The following is a 24637-nucleotide window of genomic DNA, read 5'->3' as shown; positions in this document are numbered from 1 at the left end:
AATAATTTAGTATATATTTTTAATAGGCTGCAAAATAGCTCCATTATAATGAATATGTCTGACTTACTAAGTGTGCATATTTGAGCATTTTAGGTTACATAAAAATCTCATAAGCATTTCTCACTTTTGGGAGTTTATAATTTTCAACAACTTTTGCATGTGAATGATGATCTTCCTTGTTACTATTTATCACTTATAAATATACCTTTTCCTTGTTCTAAGAAACAAAAAGATAAAAAGGATATATCTAAACTTATGCATACAAGATTAACTCATAATGTTGACTCTCAAAATTAACTATATTATTGCTTTATGTTAATTATGGATTCCCAGGGAAGATCCCTTATCTCTCTCAGTCTCTAATCATGTTCCTAATCAATCTTAAAAGCTCACAAAACATAAGCTCTTGCCAGGTATGCAGACTGAGTCCAGTCAAAACTAATAATATTGTCTAACCAGGAAACTGAGGTCTAAAGAAAAGTTCAGTTTTCTCATGTGTGGTGCGATTTAACAAACTTCTCTAACTTATAAAATCAGGGAATCTGCTTTTGTCATATCAGTGCTCCTAGTCAGAGATGCTCAGAGTATCTTTGAATAATTACGTTAGGTTAAATTAGAAAGACAAACTTAGGGAAGACTCTTATCACTTATAAGAATGAAATGCTGGGGAGCACATTCTTGAGTGGGATCAGTTAGGAAGGAAATTTCAGAAATAAGGAATGCAAACATACACATACTCTGTAAAAAAGTGACTAAAGGGGCGCCTGGGTGGCTCAGTCATTAAGTGCCTGCCTTTTGCTCAGGTCATGATCCCAGGGTCCTGGGATCGAGCCCCGCATCAGGCTCCCTGCTCAGTGGGAAGCCTGCTTCTCCCTCTCCCACTCCCCCTGCTTGTGTTCCTGTTCTTGCTGTGTCTCTGTCAAATAAATAAATAAAATCTTTAAGAAAAGGTGACTAAATAGAGCACAAAAAAACACCAATTTACCTGAGCCATGGTTTTTAGCGCTGCAAGAAATGATCAATCCTCCTTTGGGTTCCTAGCTTAGAGAAGCACAGAGCCTGAAAAAGGCAGAGCTGGAGAGAAGAAAACAGAACCATGAGACCATGATTTTTGCAAAGTTCCAAATAAGTAAGTTAGAATTGTCTTTCTTGCTCTCCTCTTCTGACTCTTGCTCCCATCACCAAAAGACACTGTGTGGGAGAAATACAGGTGGTGGTTATTACCCTGATCAAACTCAATGCTCTCTATATACAAAAAGATAATATTTACAACAATTTCTCTATCATTTCTGAAATAAAATATACAGATAATATGACACATTTATATACATTATGCCCAAAATAGAGATAAGGACCAACTGTTACACAAATTAAAAGGCACAACTAATTAAACACTTATGCTTACAACTATTCACAAAAATTCAGATTTTTAAGATGACAATATTCAGGTAAGCATTTTTTTAAGTTCTACTTTTTAAATTTTAATTCCAGTATAGTTAACACACAGTGTTATAGTAGTTTCAAGTGTATAATATACTGGTTAAACCTATGTATTACTCAGTGCTCATCATGGTAAGTGTACTCTTAATCCCCTTCACCTATTTCACACATAATCCCACCCACCTCCCCTCTAATAACCAACAGTTTGTTCTCTATAGTTAAGAGCCTCTTTCTTGGTTTGTCTCTTTTCTTCGTTTTGTTTCTTAAATTCCACATGAGTGAAATCATACGGTATTTGCCCTTCTCTAATTTCATTTAGCATTATACTCTCTAAATCCATCCATGTTGTTGTAAATGGCAATATTTCATTCTTTCCTAATGGCTGAGTAATATTCCATTTTATAAATATGTACATATACCACCTCTTCTTTATCCATTCATCTATCAATGGACACTTGGGCTGTTTCCATAATTTGGCTATTATTAATAATGCTGCAATAAACCTAGTGGTGCATATATCTTGTCAAATTAGTGTTTTCATATTCTTTGCCTAAATACCAGTAGTGGAATTAGTGGATAATATGGTAGTATCCTGGCTATTGTAAATAATGCTGCTATAAATATAGGAGTACATGTAACCCTTTAAATTAGTGTTTTGGTATTCTTTGGGTAAATACCCAGTTTTGCAATTGCTGGATCGTAGGGTAGTTCTTTTTTTTTTTTTAATTAACATATAATGTATTATTTGTTTCAGGGGTATAGGTCTGTAAGACAACACCCAGCTCTCACAACACATACCCTCCCCAATGTCCATCACTCAGCCACCCCACCCCAGACCCCCCTCCCCTCCAGCAACCCTCAGTTTGTTTCCTAAGATTAAGAGTCTGGATTGTAGGGTAGTTCTATTTGTAACTTTTTAAGGAACCTCCACACTGTTTTCCAAAGTGGCTGCACCAGTTTGCATTCCCACCAACAGCGCACAAGGGTTCCTTTTTCTCCACATCCTTGCCAACACTTGTTTCTTGTGTTTTTGATTTTAGCCATTCTGACAGGTGTGAGGTGATACCTCAGTGTGGTTTTGATTTGCATTTCCCTGATGATGAGCATCTTTTCATGTGTCTGTTCGCCATCTGTAAGTCTTCAGAGAAATGTCTGTTCATGTCTTATGACCATTTTTTAATCAGACTATTCGGTTTTTCTGTTGAATTAAGTTTAAGTTCTTTATACATTTTGGATACTAACCCTTTATCAGATGTCATTTGCAAATATCTTCTCACATTCAGTAGACTGTCTTTTAGTTTTGGTGTTTCCTTAGCTGTGCAGAAGCTTTTTATTTTGAAGTAATCTCAATATTTTATTTTGCCTTTTGTTTCCCCTGTCTCAGGAAACATTTAAAAATGTGTTGCTATGGCTGATGTCAGAGTAATTATCGTCTGTGCTCTCTTCTGTAATTTTTATGGTTTCAGGTCTCACATTTAGGTTCTTAACTGATTTTTAAATTTTTGTGTATGATATAAGGCAGTGGTCCAGTTTCATTCTTTTGTATACAGCTGTGCCATTTTCCAAGCACCATTTGTTGAAGAGACTTTTTCCATTGCATATTCTTGCCTCCTTTGTCAAAGACTAATTGACCATATAATCGTGGGTTTATATCTGGGCCCTCAATTCTGTTCCACTGATATGTCTGTTTTTCTGCCAGTACCACACTATGTAGATTACTACAGCTTTGTAGTATATATTGAAATCCAGAATTGTGATACCTCCAGCTTTGTTCTTCTTTCTCAAGATTGCTTTGGCTAATGGAGGTCTTTTGTGGTTCCTTATAAATCTGAGGATTATCTGCTCTAGTTGTGTGAAAAATGCTCTTGGTATTTTGATAGGGATTGCATTAAATCTGTAGATTGGGGACGCTGGGTGGCTGGGTGGCCCAGTTGGGTGGGTGGCTCAGTCGACTGAGTGTACAACTCTTGATTTTGGCTCAGGTCATGATCTAAGGTCCTGGGTGGAGCCCCAAATCAGGCACCATGCTCAGTGGGGAGTCTGCTTGAGGATTCTCTCTCTCCCTCTCTCTCTGCCCCCCTCTGGCTCATGTACTCTCTCAAATAAATAAATCTTTTTAAAAAATCTGTGGATTGCTCTGGACAGTATGGACATCTTAACAATATTTGTGCTTCCAATTCATGAGCATGGAATATCTTTCCATCTTTGTTGTCTTCAATTTCTTTCAACGATTTTAAGTTTTCAGAGTACAGATCTGTCACCTCCTCAGTGAAGTTTTTTCCTAGATATTTTATTCATTTTGGTGCAACTGTAAATGGGACTGTTTTCTTCCTTTTCTGCTGCTTCATTATTAGTGTAGAGAAATGCAACAGATTTCTGTATATTGATTTTGTATCCTGTGACTTTACTAAACTCATTTATCAGTTCTAGTAGTTTTTTGGTGGAGTCTTCCAGGTTTTCTATATATACCATGTCATCTGTAAATAGTGAAAGTTTTACTTCTTCCTTGCCAATTTGGATGTCTTTTATTTCTTTTTGTTGTCTGACTGCTTTGGCTAGGACATCCAGTACTATGATGAATGAAAGTGATGAGAGCGAACATCCTTGTCTTATCCCTGATCTCAGGGGAAAAGCTCCCAGTTTTTGCCATTGAGTATGATGTTAGGTGTGGGTTTTTCATGTTTGGCCTTTATTATGTTAAGTATTGTTCCCTCTAACCCTACTTTGTTGAGGGTTTTTATCATGAATGGGTGTTGTATTTTGTCAGATGCTTTTTCTGCGTCTATTGAAATGATTATATAGTGTTTATCCTTGGTCTTATTGATGTGATGTATAACACTGATTAATTCGTGAATATTGAACAATGCTTGAATCCCAGGAATAAATCCCACTTGATCATGGTGAATGATTTTTTTAATGTATTGTTGGATCCAGTTTGCTAGTATTTTGTTGAATTTTACATCTATGTTGAACAGAAATATGAGCCTGGAGTTCTCTTTTTTTTTTTTTATGGTGTCTTTATCTGGTTTTGGTATCAGGGTTAATGCTGGCCTCATAGAATGAATTTGGAAGTTTTCCTTCCTCGTCTGTGTTTTGGGGAAGTTTAAGAACAGGTATTAACTCTTCTTTAAATGTTTGGTAGAATTTACCTGTGAAGCCATCTGGTCCTGGACTTTTGTTTGTTGGGAGTTTTTTGATTACTGATTCAATTTCATTGCTAGTAATTGGGTCTATTCAAATTTTGTTTCTTCCTGATTCAGTTTTGGGAGGTTTTATGTTTCTAGGAATTTCTCAATTTCTTCTAGGTTGTCCAATTTGTTGGCATATAAGTTTTCATAATATTCTCTTACACTTCTTTGTATTTCTATGGTGTCAGTTATTTCTCCTCTTTCATTTCTGATTTTGTTGAGTCTTCTTTTTTTTCTTTCTGATGAGTCTAAATGTTTATTAGTGTTGTTGATCTTTTCAAAGAACCAGCTTCTAGTTTCACTGATCTGTTCTACTAATTTTTTTAGTTTCTACTTCATTAGAAGTAGAATCTTTATTCTACTTCTTTATTAGAGTAGAACTCTAATCTTTATTATTTCCTTCCTTCTACTGACTTTGTTTGTTCTTTTTCTAGCTGTTGTTAGTGTTAGTTAGCTAGTGTTAACTGTAACTTTAGGTTTTTTATTTAAGATTTTTCTTGCTTCTTGAGTTAGGCCTGTATTGCTATAAACTTCCCTCTTAGAACAGCTTTTGCTGCATCACAAAGATTTTGGGTCATTGTATTTTCATTTTCATTTGTCCCCATGTGTTTTTTTATTTCCTCTTTGATTTCCTACTTGACCCATCCATTGTTTAGTAGCATGTTCTCTAATCTCCACATATTTGTGGTATTTCCAGATTTTTTTCCTATGGTTGATATCTAGTTTAATAGCATTGTGGTTAGAAAAACTGTATGGTATGACTTCAATCTTTTTAATTTGTTGAGACTTGTTTTCAGGCCTAGTATGTGATCTATTCTGGAGAATACTCCTTGTGCACTTGAAAAGAAGTGTATTCTGCTGTTTTAGGATGGAATGTTCTGAATATATCATTTGATCCATCTGTTCCAATGTGTCTTTCAAAGCCACTGTTTCCTTGTTGATTTTCTTTTGGATGATCTATTGATTTAAGTGGGATGGTAAAGTCTCCTATTACTGTTTTACTATCAATTACTTCCTTTTCCTTTATGTTTGTTATTAGCTGCTTTATGTATTTGGGTGTCCCCAAGTTTGGTGCATAAGTATTTATAACTGGTATAGATTCCTGTTGGATTGTTCCTTTTATCATTAGTGCCCTTTGTCTCTTGTTACAGTATTTGTTGTTTTAACGTCTACTTTGTCCTATTAAGTATTACTACCCCAGTGTTCTTTTCACTTCCATTTGCATGATAACTGCTTTTCAAAAAAGATTGAGGCGCCTAGGTGGCTTAGTTGGTTAATCGTCTGCCTTTGGCTCAGGTCATGATCCCAGGGTCCTGGGATCGAGCCCCGCATTGGGCTCCCCACTCAGCAGGGAGCCTGCTTCTCCCTCTCCCACTCCCCCTGCTCACATTCCCTCTCTCGCTCTCTGTCAAATAGATAAATAAAATCTTAAAAAAAAAAGATTTTATTTATTTTAGAGAGAGATTACACACCTGCACAAGAGTGAGTGGAGGGAGGGGAAGGGGCGGTAGCCAAATACTAAGGGGATTCATCTCCTGGTACGGGCTCCCATGCCTGCGGTGCTTGGTGTGGGGATCTGTTTGTTTTCCCCTCTACATGCCTGCAGAATCCCTCCCTGTGTAGACAGTCCTGTGGGTCCATTTAACTCCCAACTGAATCCCTACCCTCCCACCCTCTTCAATGTGACCTATTCCTTACATTTAGCTGTGGAGAGTCTGTTCTGCCAGTCTTCAGGTCATTTTCTAGGTTATTTACACTGATATGGGTGTTATCTAGTTTGTATCCATGAGATGAGGTGAGCTTAGGGTCCTCCTACTCTGGCATCTTTCCCAGAAGTCTTCAACTAAGTATTGTTGACAACTTTTACTTATATTTGACATTTTGAAATAAAGTCTATATATGTGTTAGGTATGTATCTGTGTGTGTGTGTGTGTGTGTGTGTGATGTGTTTGGGTATGTACAGACTCAATGAAATTCACTATCTACAAACGTAGGCTTCTACAAGTATACTGGTAAGGAAAATATCACAAGCAGTGTTACTGTCAGGGCTGTGACTTTAAAAGTCACAGTAAATTTCTGAATAAAAGTACAGTATTTTCTCAATCATTCTCAAGCATTCCTGGAAGACTAAGAGTAAAACCACACAGTAATATTAAAATAGATAAATTCAGCAGTTTGTAAAAATCATGCAAAAATAATGCTTTATGTGAGAAGTTCTAGACCCAGATTATTACAAACACATTTTTTCCCCAGGTATGGTCTTCATTTTGCAGGTCATAGAACAATTATTTGCTGTGTACTGCAGAGCATCTAGATTAGAAGTTAGCAAGCTACTGCCCACCAACTATTTTTGTAAATAAAACTTTATTTGAACGCATCTACACTCAATTGTTTATAAATTATCTTTGCCTACTTTCACACTACAGTGGCAGAGTCAAATAACCAACAGAGACCATCTGGCCCAGAAATCTTAGTATTTACTGTCTATCCCTTTATAGAAAAATCATCTACCCTATAATCAAGATCCATCACTTCAGTCCTTCAATAGATAGAAGACCTCACCCTCAACTGAGTTACTTTAACATTCAAAAGCACACAGATGTATTTCTAAAACATCCTCTAGGGAGAACCATTGCCCCTACAAAGAATCAATGATATAGATATTCAATAAACATTTCATTAAAAATTCTATTTCTTCCAGATGTGGAAAGTTCAATATATAATTGTGCCCATCTTAACAACCAAAAATACTTCAGATAAGATAAAAAAAATCATAGTTTCCTTCAAATTCATCACAGAGCTAAAGACACAAGGAAATTTAAATGAACTAACTGTAAAATGTGTCAAGCACTCCTTAACAGATATTTGGGAGCTCCTGTCCACAGCAGGGATTAAACTAAATGGTAATCCCTTTAAAGGTAAATAGTCCAACCATTCCAATTAAAAGGCAATGTCAAGACAAAAAAAAAAAAAAGTAAGTTTCAACTACATGTTCTTTACAAGAAATGTACTTTAAATATAAAGACACAGATAGGTAAAGTTGTGGAGGAAGATTACCATACAAATACTAAGCATAAGAAAACCTGTGTACCTGTATTAATATAAGACAACAGACACATGAAAAGATGCTCAATTATCACTGATCATCAGGGAAATACAAATCAAAACGACAATGACATATCACCTCATACCTGTCAGAATGGCTAACATCAACAATACTAGAAACAACAGATGGTGGCTAGGATGTGGTTAAAGGGGAACCCTTGTGCACTGTTGGTGGGAATGCAAACTAGTGTGTAGCCACTCTGGAAAACAGTTGGGAGGTTCCTCAGAAAGTTAAAAATAGAACTACCCTATGACTTTTGCAATTGCACTACTAGGTATTTACCCAAAGAACACAAAAATACTAATTCAAAGGGATACATGTACCCTGATATTTTATAACAGCATTACCAACAACAGCCAAATTATGGAAATAGCCCAAGTATCCACCAACTGATGAATGGATAAAGATGTGGTATATATACACAATGGAATACTAAGCCACAAAAAGACTGCAACAACATGGATGGAGCTAGAGAGTATTGTCCTAAGCAAAATAAGTCAGTCTGAGAAAGAAAAATACCATATGATTTCACTCATATGTGGATTTTAAGATACAAAACAAACAAAGGGGAACAAAAAGAGGGAGGCAAACCAAGAAAGAGACTCTTAACTCTAAAGAACAAACTGATGGTTACCAGAAGTGAGGTGGGTGGCGAGACTGATAAAATAGGTGATGGGGATTAAGGAGGGCAGTTGCCAAAATGAGCATCAGGTGTTGTATGGAAGTGTTGAATCACTATATTGTACACCTGAAACTAATACACTGTATGTTAACTAACTGGAATTTAAATAAAAACTTAAAAAACAAAGAAGAATGTAAAATGGTGGAGGAAGATATACCCATACAAATACTAAGCAAAAGAAAGCCTATGTACTTCTATTAATACAAAACAAAACAGAGATCAAGACAAAGACTAGTACAAGAGACAAAGAGGATAAATTCATCAAGAAGACACAGAAATCCTAAATGTGTAGAGATTTAACAACAAAGCACCAAAATATATGAAGCAAAAACTAAAAGAACTAAAGGAAGAAATAGACAAATCCACAATCAGATTTGGAAATTTTAACATCTTTCTCTCAGCAACTAACAAAACAAGTAGATAAAAATGGCAGTAATGATAGAGAGGATTTATATACAACACTATCAAGTACCTTGACAAAACTGATACCACACCCAACTGTCAAGAATACCACACCAAACTGTCAAAAGATGAGCTGAAAAGAGCTGAACTATCAGTTGTCAGAAAAACTAAGACAACAAGCCAAAATGAAAGAGTCAAGCTTTTAATCACTTACTAATCACTTAGTACAAAAAGAGCCTAACCCAAAGAAAGCACTGGCTCCCCCACAGTTCTAGGTTCCCTCATGGAACAGTACCTAGAGAGGGTCAGACGGATCAGCACAGATGTAGGGAATCATTTCACTGCCAACAGAGTACCAGACAAAAGGCTTCACCCACTTCAAGTACCAGGGCCACAGAATCCAAGCCAAATCAGAAGGAGTAAAGAGAATCCCACAGATCAAAGATGAACAATCTGAGTATTAATAAGAACAGTAACTGCTATGGACTGAAATGTATCAAATATATTTAAATCTTCAAGTACATGATAATAATTTAAAAGGATAACTTAGGATAAACTTTGGAAGATGCTGAAAAATAATGAGTAAAAGCAAGCTTTTATCCTATTTTTTTTACATGTGCTATACTTCAGAGTAACCAAGACACTGATGAAAGGATGGTTCCCTTTACAGAAGTATTCCAACTAATAATTGCATAAGAAATAAGAGAACTAGAAAATCATTTTGTAACTCTGATAAAATAATAAATTCCAAGTCAAGATAACCAATGGCTGCTAATATCACATAAAGGAAAACAACCAAATGTTATACAGCACACACCATTATGTATGAAAGATTAGTGCAAAGCAAACAAGCAAAACCACAAAAAAACCTGAACCTGATCAAGCCTCTAGAATTAAATACCAGTTTAGAAGAATTACAGGAATATGTAAAATGACACCACACATATACAATCAACAAAATCCAGAATACAGGTAACTCTGAAGAAAACTGTTTCTGGAACAAATAAACTGCAAGAAAAGAGAAAGAAAGATTAAGAAATATATCACACTATTACACTAAATCGACACTGTTTGGATCTTAATTCTAACAAATATTTATGGACAATGGGAGAAATGTGAACACTGACTTGCTATTTCATAACATTAAGAAAATATTAAAGGTGGGTTTTTTAATAATGATATTGTGGTTATTTTTTTTTTTTTTAAGATTTGATTGATTTATTTGAGAGAGAGAGAGTGCATGCGAGCAGTGGGGAGAGGGAGAGCGAATCTGAAGCAGACTCCACACTGAGCTCAGAGCCAGACACTGGGCTCAATCCCATGACCACAAGATCATGACCTGAGCTGAAACCAAGAGTCAGACATTTAGCCGACTAAACCACCCAGAGGCCCCATGGCTAAGTTTTATAAGTAAAAAGTTCTTATCTTTAGATACACATATTAAAATATTTGTGGATGAAATACATATCTGGAATTTACTTCAAAATAATCCATTTTTTTGGTGGGGAGAGGGAGTAGTGGATCTATAGATGAAACATGTTTAGTTATAAATTGATATTTGTTGAAGCTTAGGGATGGGTAGGGTACATGGGGAAGCATTATACTTTTTAGTTTCATACATGTTTGAATTTTTCTATAAGAAGTTAAAAAAAAAAAGACTTGAAAGATAGATTCCAAATATGAACCATGATTCAGTCTAAGGAGGTTTTTTGAGTAACTGTTATTTTCTCCAACTTTTTTTTTTTTTGTATTTTCTAAGTCATACCAACAAACATGCACTACTTTGATATGAGAAAACAAGGAAATAATAGCTTTGTGAAATTTAAAAAAAGGACATGCAATGGTTAAAAAAAGTCTCAATAAATTCTGAGAAAAAAGAATATTTAACAATAAAAAGATAAACTCTAAGATTTTTTTTTTTTAACTTGGGTAATGGAGAAAAAGATGGGGAAGGGGAAAAATAAGGAAACACACCCATTTTATTATTACTTAAGAGTTGTGATTCAGGTAGAATTTATATCAGAAACATTAAAATAAACTAAAGTAGGCCACCTCTAGAAATTTGCCCCAAAGATAAACATCTACAAATAGAAACCATATACACTGTTTTGATTGCTATATTATATAATGGCAAAATACTGGGGGGAAAAAACCCAAATGCCCACTCACAGAAGACTAGGTGAATAAACTCTTACACCCACACAACATAATTATAAAACAGAGTAAGAATAATGTCTGTAGGCTGCTAAGAATGATCTCCACGATACATTAAACATGTGAGGGAAAAAAAGGTGTAGTGTAGTGTACACAGAATACTCTCTTTTAGTTAGGAATGGAGATGTAAAAAATACATGTATACATGTAAGTGTACATACGTATACATACAAACACATACACACAAACATAATTTAAAAGAAAAATGAAAAGAAGAAAAGTACAGGTAGTTATTATCTATACAGAGAAAAGAAATAGGCTGAAGGGACAGGAATGAACACTGGCCTTCTCTGAATTCACCTTGTTCTATAGTTTTGACTTTGGAGATAAGTAAATATTTTATATAATTTTAGAATAAAATTAAATCAAAGTGGGGGAAAAACAATCACTAAAATTAGAAAGCAAGATGAAACAAATGAGCCTAACTGTAGGTCATATCCTATTGAAGTCTTGTTTTTCTGTATTCAGATAGTAAAAATATTAGTATTGTTAGTTTGAAACTCTCTCCCAATTCAAAAGAAGGCAGAAAAGAAGGAAAAGGGAATAGGGAACAGATAGGACAAGACGATGGTTTTGACCCAAACCACATAAATGATCATACTAAATATAAATTCTATAAATACTTAATTATAAGACAGAAATTGTCAAATGGGATAAAAACACAAGATCCAACTAAATGCAGCCAACAAGAAATGCACTCCAACAACAGTACATAATTGGTTAAAAATAAAAGGACAGAAAAAGATATTTCATGATAACACAAATGAAAAGAAAGCTGGAATGGCAACATTAAATATGAGACAAAGTAGGGTGCCTGGGTCGCTCAGTTGGTTGCGTGACTGCCTTTGGCTCAGGTCATGATCCCGGAGTCCTGGGATCGAGTCTCACATCGGGAAGTCTGCTTCTCCCTCTGACCCTCTCCCCTCTCATGCTGTTTCTCTCTCTCTCAAATAAATAAATAAATAAAACCTTTAAAAAAAAATATCAGACAAAGTAGATGCTCAGAGCATCAGTACTACCAGGGATAAAGACCATTTCATAATGATAAAGGGATCAATTCACCAACAGGATGTATTACCTGAAACTTTTATGTATCTAATAACAGAGCTTCAAAATACATGAAGGAGAAACTTACAGAAATTACGAGAAAGAAATAAATGCAACAGACAGATTATCAGTAAAGGTACAGAGGATTTCAACAATACTACACACCTACGTTACCTAGCTGACATTTACGGAACTCTCCACCCAACAATAGCAGAATACAGTCTTTTCAAGTGCACACCAAACATTTACTAAGATAGACCGCACATTTTGGGTCACAAAACTACTCTTAATAAATTCTAAAGGATTCAAGTCATAAAAAGTATATTCTCTGAACACAATGGAATGAAATTAGAAATCAGTAACAAAAAGATCTCTGGAAGATCCTCATAATACCTGAAAACTAAATAACGTATTTCTAAATAAACCATAAGTCAAAAGAGAAAATCAAAAGGAAAATTAGGAAGGAATTCAAACTGAAGGCAGAATAAATAAGATTGGCAAGTGGTAACTTTAGAGTTGTGCCTATGATGGCTCATTATACTTTTGTGTATGTTTGAAAATTACCAAACAGGGGCACCTGGAGCGGCTTAGTTGGTTAAATGTCAGATCTCAGCTCAGGTCATGATCTCAGGATCATGAGTTTAAGCCCCACCTCAAGCTCTGCGCTGGGCATGGAGCCTGCTTAAGATTCTCTCTCTCCCTCTCCCCCTCCCTCCCCACCCCACCCTTCCTCTCTGTCTTAAAAAAATTACCAAACAGGAAAAGTTAAAAAAGAATGCTGCTGTGTCAGAAATAACACAATATCATCTCCGTTTTAATTTTATGAGTCTCAAATCCATTCTTCCTCAATTTAACCACTGTTGGGAAGTATCTATCACAATTAACTGCACATATTCCCTGCTCCCAATCTACAGAAAATTGCCTTGCCACCTCCATCATTTGAGAAAGCTTAAATAGGAAATTTCAAAGAGAAAACAAAGATCCTATATCCTGAAAAACTAAAGGCATATTGGGGAAACAGAGGAAACATCCACTCACCTTGGACTTTGCTTTTGAATGTATAACAGCCATTTTTTCCTCCTCTGGGCTCTACTCTCAGGAAAAGAAAATGGAATCATGAGATAGTAGACCTTTTTTAGGATATACTCTAAATTAGAACACATGCTCTTACCCACCCAGCCCCCAAATCTACCCCTCATTTACCCAGGAGGAAAGTCAGAAGGAGAGTAGAACAGTTCTGCACTTTGTTTCAGAAAGAAGGTCCAAGACCACAGCTGTCTTGGGCCGGAATTTACTGCTGGATTCAAAATTGTCCATTGGAGACAAAGCCCTGCAGTGAAGTACTACAGGTACTCACAGCCCTCATTCAGGGGCTCAAACTTCTGACTTCTTTCCTTCCTGTCACCTTTCTACATTCAACATTCTTAAGGCTGTAAGGTGAGAGGACATCTGGAAGCCAAAAGGAAACCTACGTCTACAATCCCAGTGTGAACTAAGAATGGATACAGAAATGAAGCAATACAGGCCATGTGTGAAGGGGGATCACTGAGGTCAGAAAAGAAAGAAGTCAAGTTCTGTGAGGACAAAGCCACATGGGACTCATGACACACAGGCAGACTCAGTCCCAGAATGAACCCCCAAAATACAAAAACCCAATTCTATCTCTGTAGTTCACTAAACTCCCATAAGATCACAGACTATAAAATATACAGATGACTAGACAAAGTCACACACATTTCCATGGTCACACAGCCAGAGTCACAATCGCCAAATTAATATTACACCTCAGACCACCTTTTATCTTAAACAAAATTCAATCATAAACAGAGCATACACACAATCACTCAAGCACATCCAAGCACCCTGTCAGGGATACACATAGCCAAAAACACCCTTTCACAGCAGCCCTTTTACTCTCTTCACACAGTCATGAAGCGGATCAGAGTCCCAACAGTCACACATATGGCATACACACAGCCATCCAATCAGAAAAACACAACCAAGTACCAGGTCAAAAAAACAAGTGGTCACAAACACCGTGTCACAGCAACACTCTCATAACACCTCAAAGTCACAGACAAATTTCAGTAATACACACGATACACAGTCGCATACACAACCTCAAAGTGACCCAAGTACATCCAAACACCCTGTCACAACAGCACTGTCGCACAGCTCACAGTCACAAGCAAACCCCCAGTCACATACGAGGTACACACACAATCACACTGTCACATAGGCACATTCCCAGTTAAGCACGCGGTCACAAACACATGGTCACAGCCGTATTACTACACTCTCAGAGTCACAACTCACCCTCACACAAACGCTTACACACAAAACCACAGTTGCACACGTCCATTCGCCCACACCAATAACAGGCAGGCTGTCTCACAACACAAAACGGCAGGAGACTGTCACACACGCAATTCCAGCGACGCTTCCGCCCCGGCATCCCGGACATCCTCACCTAGACAAAAGGCGCGGTTCAGGATCCAGGATTTGGCGCCCGGGGTCCAAGCCCCGATTTCGGGTTCGCCCGCCCAGCCGGAGCCGGGCCAAGCTCCTCCACAGACGCTGTCCTCCCCACGCGAAGTCCCCAAATCGCGCGAACAAACGGAAATGAAGCCGCATTGGGGAAGCGGTGGCTCTGGGAAATGTAGTCCAACGGCGGGAAGGCTGTAGGCTGGCCGGCCGGAACGCTAGGATTGCCGGTTTACTAACCCTCCGCGAGGTTCCTGCACTCCGCCGCTAAAACCCGCTCGCGCAACGGCCGCGCCGCGGGTGTTCCTGGGAGTGCCCGCCTGCGCTCAGTGCGCAGGCGTCGGGCGCGCGCGTTGCTGGGTTGTGGCCTGAGACTGCCAGTGTTGAGTGGTCCCAGGGTCTTACAGATCGGGAGAAGGTGGCGCGGACCATCAGGCGGGCAGGTGCGGGGGTGGAGCTGGAGCTGAGCCGGGGACCAGACAGAGCCTCAGACACGCAGAGACCCCCTGTGTGCCTCGCCAGGCCCTTTGGAGTGTGTGAGACAACGGGAGACGTCGTCGGGCGGACTGGGAGTCCCTTGGCGGCTGGGTGTGTGGTTGTATTTCTGCCTGGTGTGATTCTCCATGCCGTTGGGTGTGAGGTGGTTCGTACTCGAAGCGGCCTGGTTATGACATAACTGTGGGATTGTCTGACGGAGGAAGGGACCTCTGCTGTTTTGGTTTGTTTTGTGTTCATAATTGAGAGTGGTTGCGTGACTGGTGATCTGTTACGCAAATGTGCTTTTCTCATGCCTTTATTTTTCAGAGTGTCTGTTACGGAGTTTGACTGCCAGAAGAGTGGGAGGTCTTCCCGATGGATGATAAGTTATTTCTTTCTTGGACACTAATTTGATCGGGAAAAAAAGGTTATCAATTTATCTGGCAAATAATTTAGACATGATTTTTCTCTTGGATCAAATATACGTGTTATGGGGAAGAACGCAAAATCAGCAGTTTTTTTCGTTGTCAAGAAACATGATTTCAAAGCCAGCCCTAGCTTAACTGCTTATTTTCTCTGGCACATCCCCGCAAAGTGAGCATCCATTCTCTTCTATTATAGGGACATTATTGGGTAAGGTTGAGAGGCCATCGACTAATACAATAATTAAATAACTTTATATATAAGAAGATTTGACCTTGGCTCATGGAGAGAAAATGAAGCTCTTGGTTTCAGCTCAGGTCATGATCTCATGGGTTGTGGGAAGGAGACCATCAGGCTCCAGGGGAGTTGGCTTGAGCATTCTCTCCCTCCGCCCCTCCCCCACACAGGCGCAGGCAAATGTGTGTGTGCTCTCTCTCTAAAAAAAATTTTTTTTAATTCTCTATACTAAGGTCATAATTTTAGTTTTCTATATTCTTAAAGCTTTATAGTTTTGACTTACACATTTTTTTGTTATAAAGTCTCTTGGAATCGATCTCTTTCTGTAGGACAAAAGTGGGGTGCAATTTGTGTGTGTTTGTGTGTATACCAATTGTCTCGCATTATAAAAAGACTATCCTTTCCCACCTTACCAACAGTCATGAATTAGGTTACTATATATATATATATATATATATATATGGGGCTCTTTATTCAATTCTGTTGGTCAATTTATTATTCCCTGCACTATATACTTATATATACATGCTCTTAATTAACATAGTGTTATAATTTTAGTATAACACAAAGGCCTATTTGGGACCTTTTTAATCCTCTTCACTATATAACTCTTTTGCTATTCCCTTTTTTATTCTTTATTATTTCTTTGCTTTCTTTCAGTTTATTCTGACATTTTTTCTCACATTTTAAGTTGGGTACTTAGTTAATTTTTATACTTATAAATTCTTAAGGTTATAACTTTTCCTTTATGTACTACTTTGGCTGCATCCTACAGATTTTGGTGTATGTAGTAGTCTCATCATTCAGTTTTAAATACTTCTTTTTAAATTTGTGCTGATTTTTTTCACCCATAAATAATTTGGAAGGATCTTTCTTAAGCATATAGATTTTTTTCTAATTATCCTTTGATGACTTATATCTAACATAATTTTATGGGCAGTGGAGTTGATCTATATGAAATTAGTCCATTGACATTTTTTCAGATTTGCTTTATGGCCCAATATATGTCTAAGTTTTCTGAATATTCATTATGTCCTAAAAAATGATTTGTCTTCTGCAGTTATTAGCATAGTATATTTTTTAAATGTATCCATTAGATAAAGTTTGTAAATTTTTTGTCCAAATCCTCTATAATCATTACTGATTTTTGTCTCTTAAATATCAGTTACTAAAAGAAATATGCAAAATCTCCCATTGTGGCTGTGACGTTATTTTTCCTTGTCATTTCACTAATTTTGGCTTAAATGTATGTATTTTTAGTAACACATTCATTTAGAATTTATATAAATTCTTGGAGATTTAAACATCATTATGTGCTGATCTTTTTATAATAATGCTTTTATTTAAAGACTATTTTACCCAATATTAATATAGCTACTTAAACTTTCTTTTGATTAGTATTTTGAATCATGTTTTTTCTGTTCCCTTATTTTCAGCCTTTCTGTATAATTATTTTAATGTATATCTTGACAATAGCATATAATTATATTTTGTTTGTTTATCCAGACATTTACTGACATATTTGTACTTATTTCTACCATTTTATCACATCCCTATATATGTTATATGTAACTTTTTAAAAAAGATTTTATTATTTATTTATTTGAGTGAGAGAGAGAGAGAGAAAAACAGCATGAGAGGGGAGAGGGTCAGAGGGAGAAGCAGGCTCCCCGCTGAGCAGGGAGCCTGATGTGGGACTCTGTCCCAGGACCCTGGGATCATGACCTGAGCCGAAGGCAGTCGCTTAACCAACTGAGCCACCCAGGCACACTCTATGTAACTTTTTAATGTTTTCATTTCCCTCCCGTTTATTCCTTCTTTAGCTTGTTCTCCTCTCCTTTCTTTTATGTCCTCCTCTTTTGGAAGGTATATATTCTATTTGCATTAATCTTTAATTTAGTGGGACATACTTAAGTTTTCAAAGTCTAAACTTATCATTTTTCCTGCCCAGCAGTATAATGATGTTAGAATACTTTACACCAGTCATTGCTTCTACTAATTTAAATGCTATCATTGTAGTATATTTTAGTTATATGTGTGTGTGTGTGCACACATGTGCATATGTGCATGTATGTGTACGTTTATTTCCATTTATTTTATACTAAATTTATTCCCAGGTCATAAGTTTTTGTTTCTTCAGTTTCTTCTGGGATATCTTTTTCTTCTGTGCAACTTCATCTTCTGGTTTAGGAAAATCTCCTCACAGTAAGGATTATCTTAATGTGGCAGGGAGAACTCATGTATGGATTAATCAGAGCTCTGTAAGTTCTGTGCTGCATCTTGGGGACTTTGTTCACCAGATGTGCTTGATGACCAGAGAAGCTACATTTAAATCCTTCAGTACAACATTATTCTCGGCATTTTTAAGCATGTACAATAATAATTCAGCACTCTGTCCAACCCCACTGTTTGGCCTAGGTATACCTACCAACTCCACCATTGTAGTGACAGAATGGTACATGTTGCTTCTGTAAAGTGACATCCTTTAGAGACTTGGTGGCTTTTCAGATATGCACACCCTTGATGGCTTGGGCAGTTTCGCCAGTGTTTTTAATATCACCATGAAGATTTGAACTCTTGATTTGCATGATTTTGTGGGGTTTTCTGGGTTGAGTGAATAGGTAACCATTTTCAGAGATCACCTCAGGCTGCTTACGGGAAGAGAAGTAAAATCCCCTCATTTTTAAGAAGATATTTTCACTGAATACAGAATTATGGGTTGATAGTTGTTTTTTTTATATTTTCACCAACATTTTCTTATGAAAATTTCCAAACAGAAAACTAAAAGATTCATTGTATACCCATGTATTCACCATCAAATACTTCAATTAATACTTCGCTATATTTATCAAATAATTAACTATCCAGCCATGTATTCATCCATAAATTGGTCCATTTTTTTATGTATTTCAAAGTAAGTTGCAGACATCAGTATATTTTACTCCTAAACACTTTAGCATGCATATTACTAATTAAAGTTCAACATTTTGTTAGTTGTTTTTTTTTTTTTAAGATTTTATTTATTTGACAGGAGAGAGACAGCGAGAGAGGGAACACAAGCAGGGGGAGTGAGAGAGGGAGAAGCAGGCTTCCCGCCGAGCAGGGAGCCCGATGCAGGGCTCGATCCCAGGACCCTGGGATCATGACCTGAGCTGAAGGCAGATGCTTAATGACTGAGCCACCCAGGTGCCCCAACATTTTGTTAGTTTTTAAGGTAAGATTTATAAACAGTGAACCACACTTACCTTAAATTTATCATTTGAAGAATGTTGACAAATACATACACTGTACAAACCAAAATCCTATCAAAGAAAATATCATCACACTAGAAAATTCCCTCAGGCTCCTTCCCAGTCAGTTTCCAGGATAATGTTGTTTAAGATTCATCCATGTATGATATGTGTGTGTGTTTATGGTGTATCTAAATAGTTCTTATTACAGAGTTGGATTCCATTGTATGGCTAATCACAGTTTCTTTATCCATTCTCCTCTTGATGGGCTTCTGGGATATTTCCATGTATTTTGCTATTATAATGCAGTTATAAACATTCTTGGCTATGTCTTTTTATGAATGTATTTTTTCATATCTTTTGGATAAACACCTAGAAGCAGAATTGTTTGGATGCAGTGTATAGGTGTAAGTTCAGTTTTATAAGTTTCTGCCAGAACTTTATCCGAAATAGTTGTACCATTGTACACTCCCAACAACGTATGAGAGTTCCAGTTTCCCTACATTTTCACCAACATTTAGTGCTATCATTCTGGATATGTATCTCATATTGTGTTCTGTAGTGTCTCATAGTGGTTTTAACTGACATTTCCCTAACGACTGTTGATATTGACCATTTTTTATGCACTTATTAGCCATTTGAACATTTCTTCTCAAATTTTCTGTCCATTTTTAATTGATCATATTTTCACTGTTGAGTTATATAAATTCTAATATAGCCTAGATATCAGTCCTCTATCGGATAAATGTTTTGTGAATATTTCTCCTAGCCTTTGGATTTCCTGGTCATTTTTTAATAGTGTCTTTTGATGAGCAAAAGACTTTTTTATAATATTTAACATATCAATTTTTTTTATAGTTACTGCTTTGTGTGACTTATGAAACTTATCTGCTGCCAAGTTTGAAAAATATTTAAATAGTTACCTATGTTTTTTTCTGAAAGCTTTATAATTGCAGTTTTTTATATTAGGTCTAAGACTTATTTTGAAATAATTTTTGTTCATGGCGTTAGATAGGGGTTGAGATTTTTTTTTTCCTATATAGATATCAATTTTTTTTCAACATCATTTTGTTACAAATGGTATTTTCAACAGTAGAAGTCTTTGGTCCTTTGTTGAAAATTAAATGACCATTGTATTAGTCTTCCCCTGCTGCAGTGACCAATTCCCACAAATTTCATGACTTGAAAAAAACAAAAATTTATTATCTTACAGTTTTGTAGGTCAGAAGTCCAGTATGGGTCTCATCACACTAAAATTATCTGCAGGGCTGTGTTATTTTCTGGAGGCTTTAGGGGAGAAACTGTTTCCTGCTTATTTGGGTTATTGGCAAAATTTACTTATGTCTGTAGATCTGAGATCTTCATTTTCTTGTTAGCTATAAGTTGAGAACTGTTACCAGCCTAGAGGCTGCCACCTGCCTTAGCTCATGGCCCTCTCCCTCCATCTTTAAAAAGCCAGCAACAGCGGGTTTAGTCCTTTTCACATCACATCTCTCTGACCTAGGTGGGAAAGAGTCTTTACTTTTCTTTCTCTTCCTAACAATTTAATCCTAAAGCCATTAGGTGGAACTAAGCAAGGTAGGCATACACATCAGTAAAGCCATGATGGCCCTGCAGAACTGTGAGGAGTATCTGTCCAGGGAGAGTGTGGCAGTGACAATGGGGTATTGATTTCTTCCAGGAAGATTAATCAAATATGTTTTGTATACACAGAACTATATATTTAAGGATAATAAAATGAACATTTCTTTGTCAGGGAAAGGAGTTACACATATGAAAAGGGCTACAACTAGAATGAACTCAGTGGTTTTAGATTAGAATTGTATTCGTGCAAACTTATTTTCATTATAGATACATAGATATAAAAATAAGTATAGATATAAATGTGTGTATTCAATCTATGTGTATTTATATTCATTAGATCTGTCCACTTCTAAGTGGGCCTGGGAACAGTGACACTGCAGTAGCAATAAGCATGCTAGTACCCAGATCATGGCCTCCAAATACCATTTTCCTCACTAATAGGAACCAGGGTTCTTTTAAGATGATTGATTCCAGTCTTGGCGCAGAGCAAATACAAGATGAACCTAGAACATCTTGTATGTGAAAATAAGGGAACGATAGGGACTGGTTATTAAAAGGCCACAGAGGGTGACTGGATGACTCAGTCAGTTAACCATCTGGCAGCTCAGGTCATGATCTTGGGGTCCTGGGATCAAGCCCCGCATTGGGCTCTGCACTGGGTGTGGGGTCTGCTGGAAATTCTCCCTCTCCTTCTGTCCCTCCCCCTGCTGATGCTCTCTCTCACTCTCTCAAATGAATAAAATCTTAAAAAAAAAAAAAAAAGGACACAGAAATCGGATTGAAGGGGTTTCCACTTAACAAATCTGGGACAAACCTAATACTAATATAAATAATAACAGTAATAGATTATAAGCTTTTAATGAAATAGGAAATCACAAGTCCATGCTGATATAAATTCAAAAATATAATTTCAAAATTATATTTTGAAAAATATAAATTCAAAAATATAAAATCAATTCAAAATATAAATTGAAATTTTGCCTGAAGGATGGGACATTTATATCATCTCAGATTACCCCCTCCCATAAAATCCTTACTAGTTACAAAGGGGAAAAGAGTAATTTTATAGTGGAGAAGGCTGGCAGACATACCTTATTAATTGATTAAAAGAATATCACCAGGGGGCGCCTGGGTGGCTCAGTCGGTTAAGCGGCTGCCTTCAGCTCAGGTCATGATCCTGGAGTCCCGGGATCGAGTCCTGCATCGGGCTCCCCGCTCAGCAAGGAGTCTGCTTCTCCCTCTAATCCTCCCCCCTCTCATGTACTCTCTCTCTCTCTCATTCTCGCTCTCTCAAATAAATAAATCTTAAAAAGAAAAAAAAAAGAATATCACCAGTAATGGGGCAAGTCATCATGTGTCCCCTGATATGCCCTGGGAAGAATGCAGCATCAATTTCTGTTGGCATTCCTTTCAAAATGCATAACCTGATCATGAGGAAACATCAAAGAAAACCAAATTAGAGAGACATTCACCAAAGACTGACTGACAGTCATCAAAAGTGTCAAGATTATAAAAGGGCAAGACAAAAACTGTTTCAGACTAAAGGAGATTAAAGAGACAGGACATTTCAACACAGTGTGTGATTCTGAACTGAATCCTTTAGTGCAAATGACATTGGCACACTTGGTAAAACTTGGATGGGATCTAATCTAGATGGTAGTAATGTATTAATCTTAATTTCTTTTTTTAAGATTTGCACAAGCAGGGGGAAGGGCAGGGGGAGAGGGTAAGGGGAGAAGCAGATTCCCCACTGAGCAGGGAGCCCGACACGGGGCTTGATACCAGGACTCCAGGATCATGACCTGAGCCGAAAGCAGATGCTTAACCAACTGAGCCATCCAGGTGCCCCTTAATGTTAATTTCTTGATTCTGATCATTGTATTGCAGTTACATAGGGACATGTCTTTGTTTGTAGGAAATACCTAGCATCTTCAGGGGTGATGTGACATTAGGTCAGCAATTTACTCTCGAATCGTTCAGGGAAAAAAGTTCTTTGCACTAAATTTTCAACTTTTCTCTAAGTTTGAGATTGGATAGATGTATTTAAAAAAAAGTATGGGATGTTATTTAAAAATACCTTGTGAATTATATTTCTAATTTTTTTTAAGATTTTATTTATCTATTTGACAGAGAGAGAGAGACAGTGAGAGAGGGAACACAAGCAGGGAGAGTGGGAGAGAGAGAAGCAGGCTTCCCGTGGAGCAGGGAGCCTGATGTGGGGCTCATTCCCAGAACCCTGGGATCATGACCTGAGCTGAAGGCAGACGCTTAACGACTGAGCCACCCAGGCGCCCCTATATTTCTAATCTTAAAATAGTTTTTAAAATTCACATTGAAGCTCCATAGGCTTTTGTCATGCTTGTATATATTGATGCCTCCAAACTGTGGTTATTCTTGGCTTTTGATGAATCTTAAGATTGTTCCCCCACAAGGTGCTTGACCTTGTTTAACTGGAGATTTCTAATATGACTTGTCTGGAGCTACTAAGTAAGCCTGATTTTTCATGGTTTCTTTTCACCCATCACCCACCTTGGCCATTTCAGGATTCTACTCTCTTCCAGGAAGAAATGATCAAGTACCAAGTGAGTTTTAAATAATGTGGGTTTGTTTTACTATTTTATTCTGCACTACAGATAAAGTAGGTCAATAATCTCAACAATAGGATGAAAAACCTTAAATGGATAGAAATCAGTCAGGAAAAAAATAAAAATTAGTAAGACCAGGAGAAAACTGCAATTAGAATATACAGAAGAAATAAGTTAATTTAGAATTAAGCTTTAAATTTGAATCTGACTTCCAAAGGAAAAACAAATTAGGATATAAAATTAACAAAATTCATTACATAGTTTATCTTGTCTTTCATTTATAAGCTAATTTCTCAGAGGAAAATAAACAGTTTTCATGGGCACAAAGTAACTTGCTTTGGCATAATTTTGAAATTGTGATCCATAGTTTTCCCTATAACCTCTTTACTTTGGTCTCAAAAAATGAGGAGTTTCTCCTTTCAAAGATAGTGATGATCTTTTCTATTCTTTTTTTTTTTTTTTAAGATTTTGTTTATTTGACAGAGAGAGACACAGCAAGAGAGAGAAACAAGCAGGGGGAATGGGAGAGGGAGAAGCAGGCTTCCCGCTGAGCAGGGAGCCCAATGCGGGGCTCGATCCCAGGACCCTGGGATCATAACCTGAGCCGAAGGCAGACGCTTAACAACTGAGCCACCCAGGCGCCCTATCTTTTCTATTCTTGATCCCATTTTTCCTATGCCTTCTAGAACATTTCTCCATCAGTTAAGACTTAAATATATCAAACAATTCTTTATTGCCTCATTCCCCTTTCTTCTGTCATTTTCCATATCCTGGGAGAAAGACAATTCTATGTGTCCCCATTAATTAATTCTAATAGTACAGAGGTTAAGCAGACTTTGTGGAGGTAAAAGGGTTTCAATCCTGGCTCCATTACTTTTATGTATGACCATGAGCTAGTTACTTAAACTGTCACTACTTAGTTTTATCACCTAAAAATGAGACAAAATCCTTGCTTAGATGGTGGTTTTTGAGAATTAATGAGTTGTTACATGTGATTGGTACCATTATGTGTTCAATTAATGTTTGCCTCATTTCTTTGTCAGAAGCAGTACTAACTTAGGTCTTGGTGATATCTATCTCATCCCATTTGTATTATTTTTGTTAGAAAGTCTTCAAAGTATGGGATATGTAGATGGCCTCCTTATTTCCATTACAAATGAAGATTTTTCTTATTCCACATTCTTTTGGAAGTTAGGTTTTTGGGGTTTTTTTTGTTATTGTTGGTTTGTTAGTTTTATGAGAGGGGAAGTTAAAATCTGGTCTTCATAACTTTTTTTAAGAAATCTGAACTATCTTCCTCAGCATCATATCATTTTTTCATGATGGCAATTAAAATTCACTGACAACTTAAAAACGATTTTCCAATAATGAATCATTTCCCTTTGTTTCTTAAGTGGTGATTGTTTCTAGAATTTTGTTGACCACCCCACCCCCACTTTTTTTAAATTTTATTTTATTATGTTATGTTAGTCACCATGCAGTACATCATTAGTTTTTGATGTAGTGATCCACGATTCATTGTTTTGTATAACACCCAG

At 36.9% G+C, this 24637-nt stretch overlaps 1 protein-coding gene across 1 annotated transcript in view; it reads right to left on the bottom strand.

Annotated features, from left to right (window-relative positions):
- Positions 1-14824, bottom strand: part of LOC148163210 (uncharacterized) — a 39394-nt gene extending 24570 nt beyond the window's left edge. The window contains exons 1-3 of the mRNA XM_028090698.1: positions 14550-14824; positions 13118-13168; positions 986-1074 (exon numbers count right to left, since the gene is read on the bottom strand). Of these exons, the coding sequence (XP_027946499.1) occupies positions 986-994 (9 nt within the window). The 5' untranslated portion in view covers positions 995-1074; positions 13118-13168; positions 14550-14824. The remainder of the gene's footprint in view (positions 1-985; positions 1075-13117; positions 13169-14549) is intronic.
- Positions 14825-24637: the final 9813 nt, after the last annotated feature.

This window comes from Eumetopias jubatus, unplaced genomic scaffold (genome assembly GCF_037043125.1).
Source record: "Eumetopias jubatus isolate StellerSeaLion01/CBP00866 unplaced genomic scaffold, mEumJub1_p1.0 scaffold_10, whole genome shotgun sequence".
NCBI classification, from domain to species: domain Eukaryota; kingdom Metazoa; phylum Chordata; class Mammalia; order Carnivora; family Otariidae; genus Eumetopias; species Eumetopias jubatus.
This window is presented reverse-complemented; position numbering and strand designations above follow the sequence as displayed.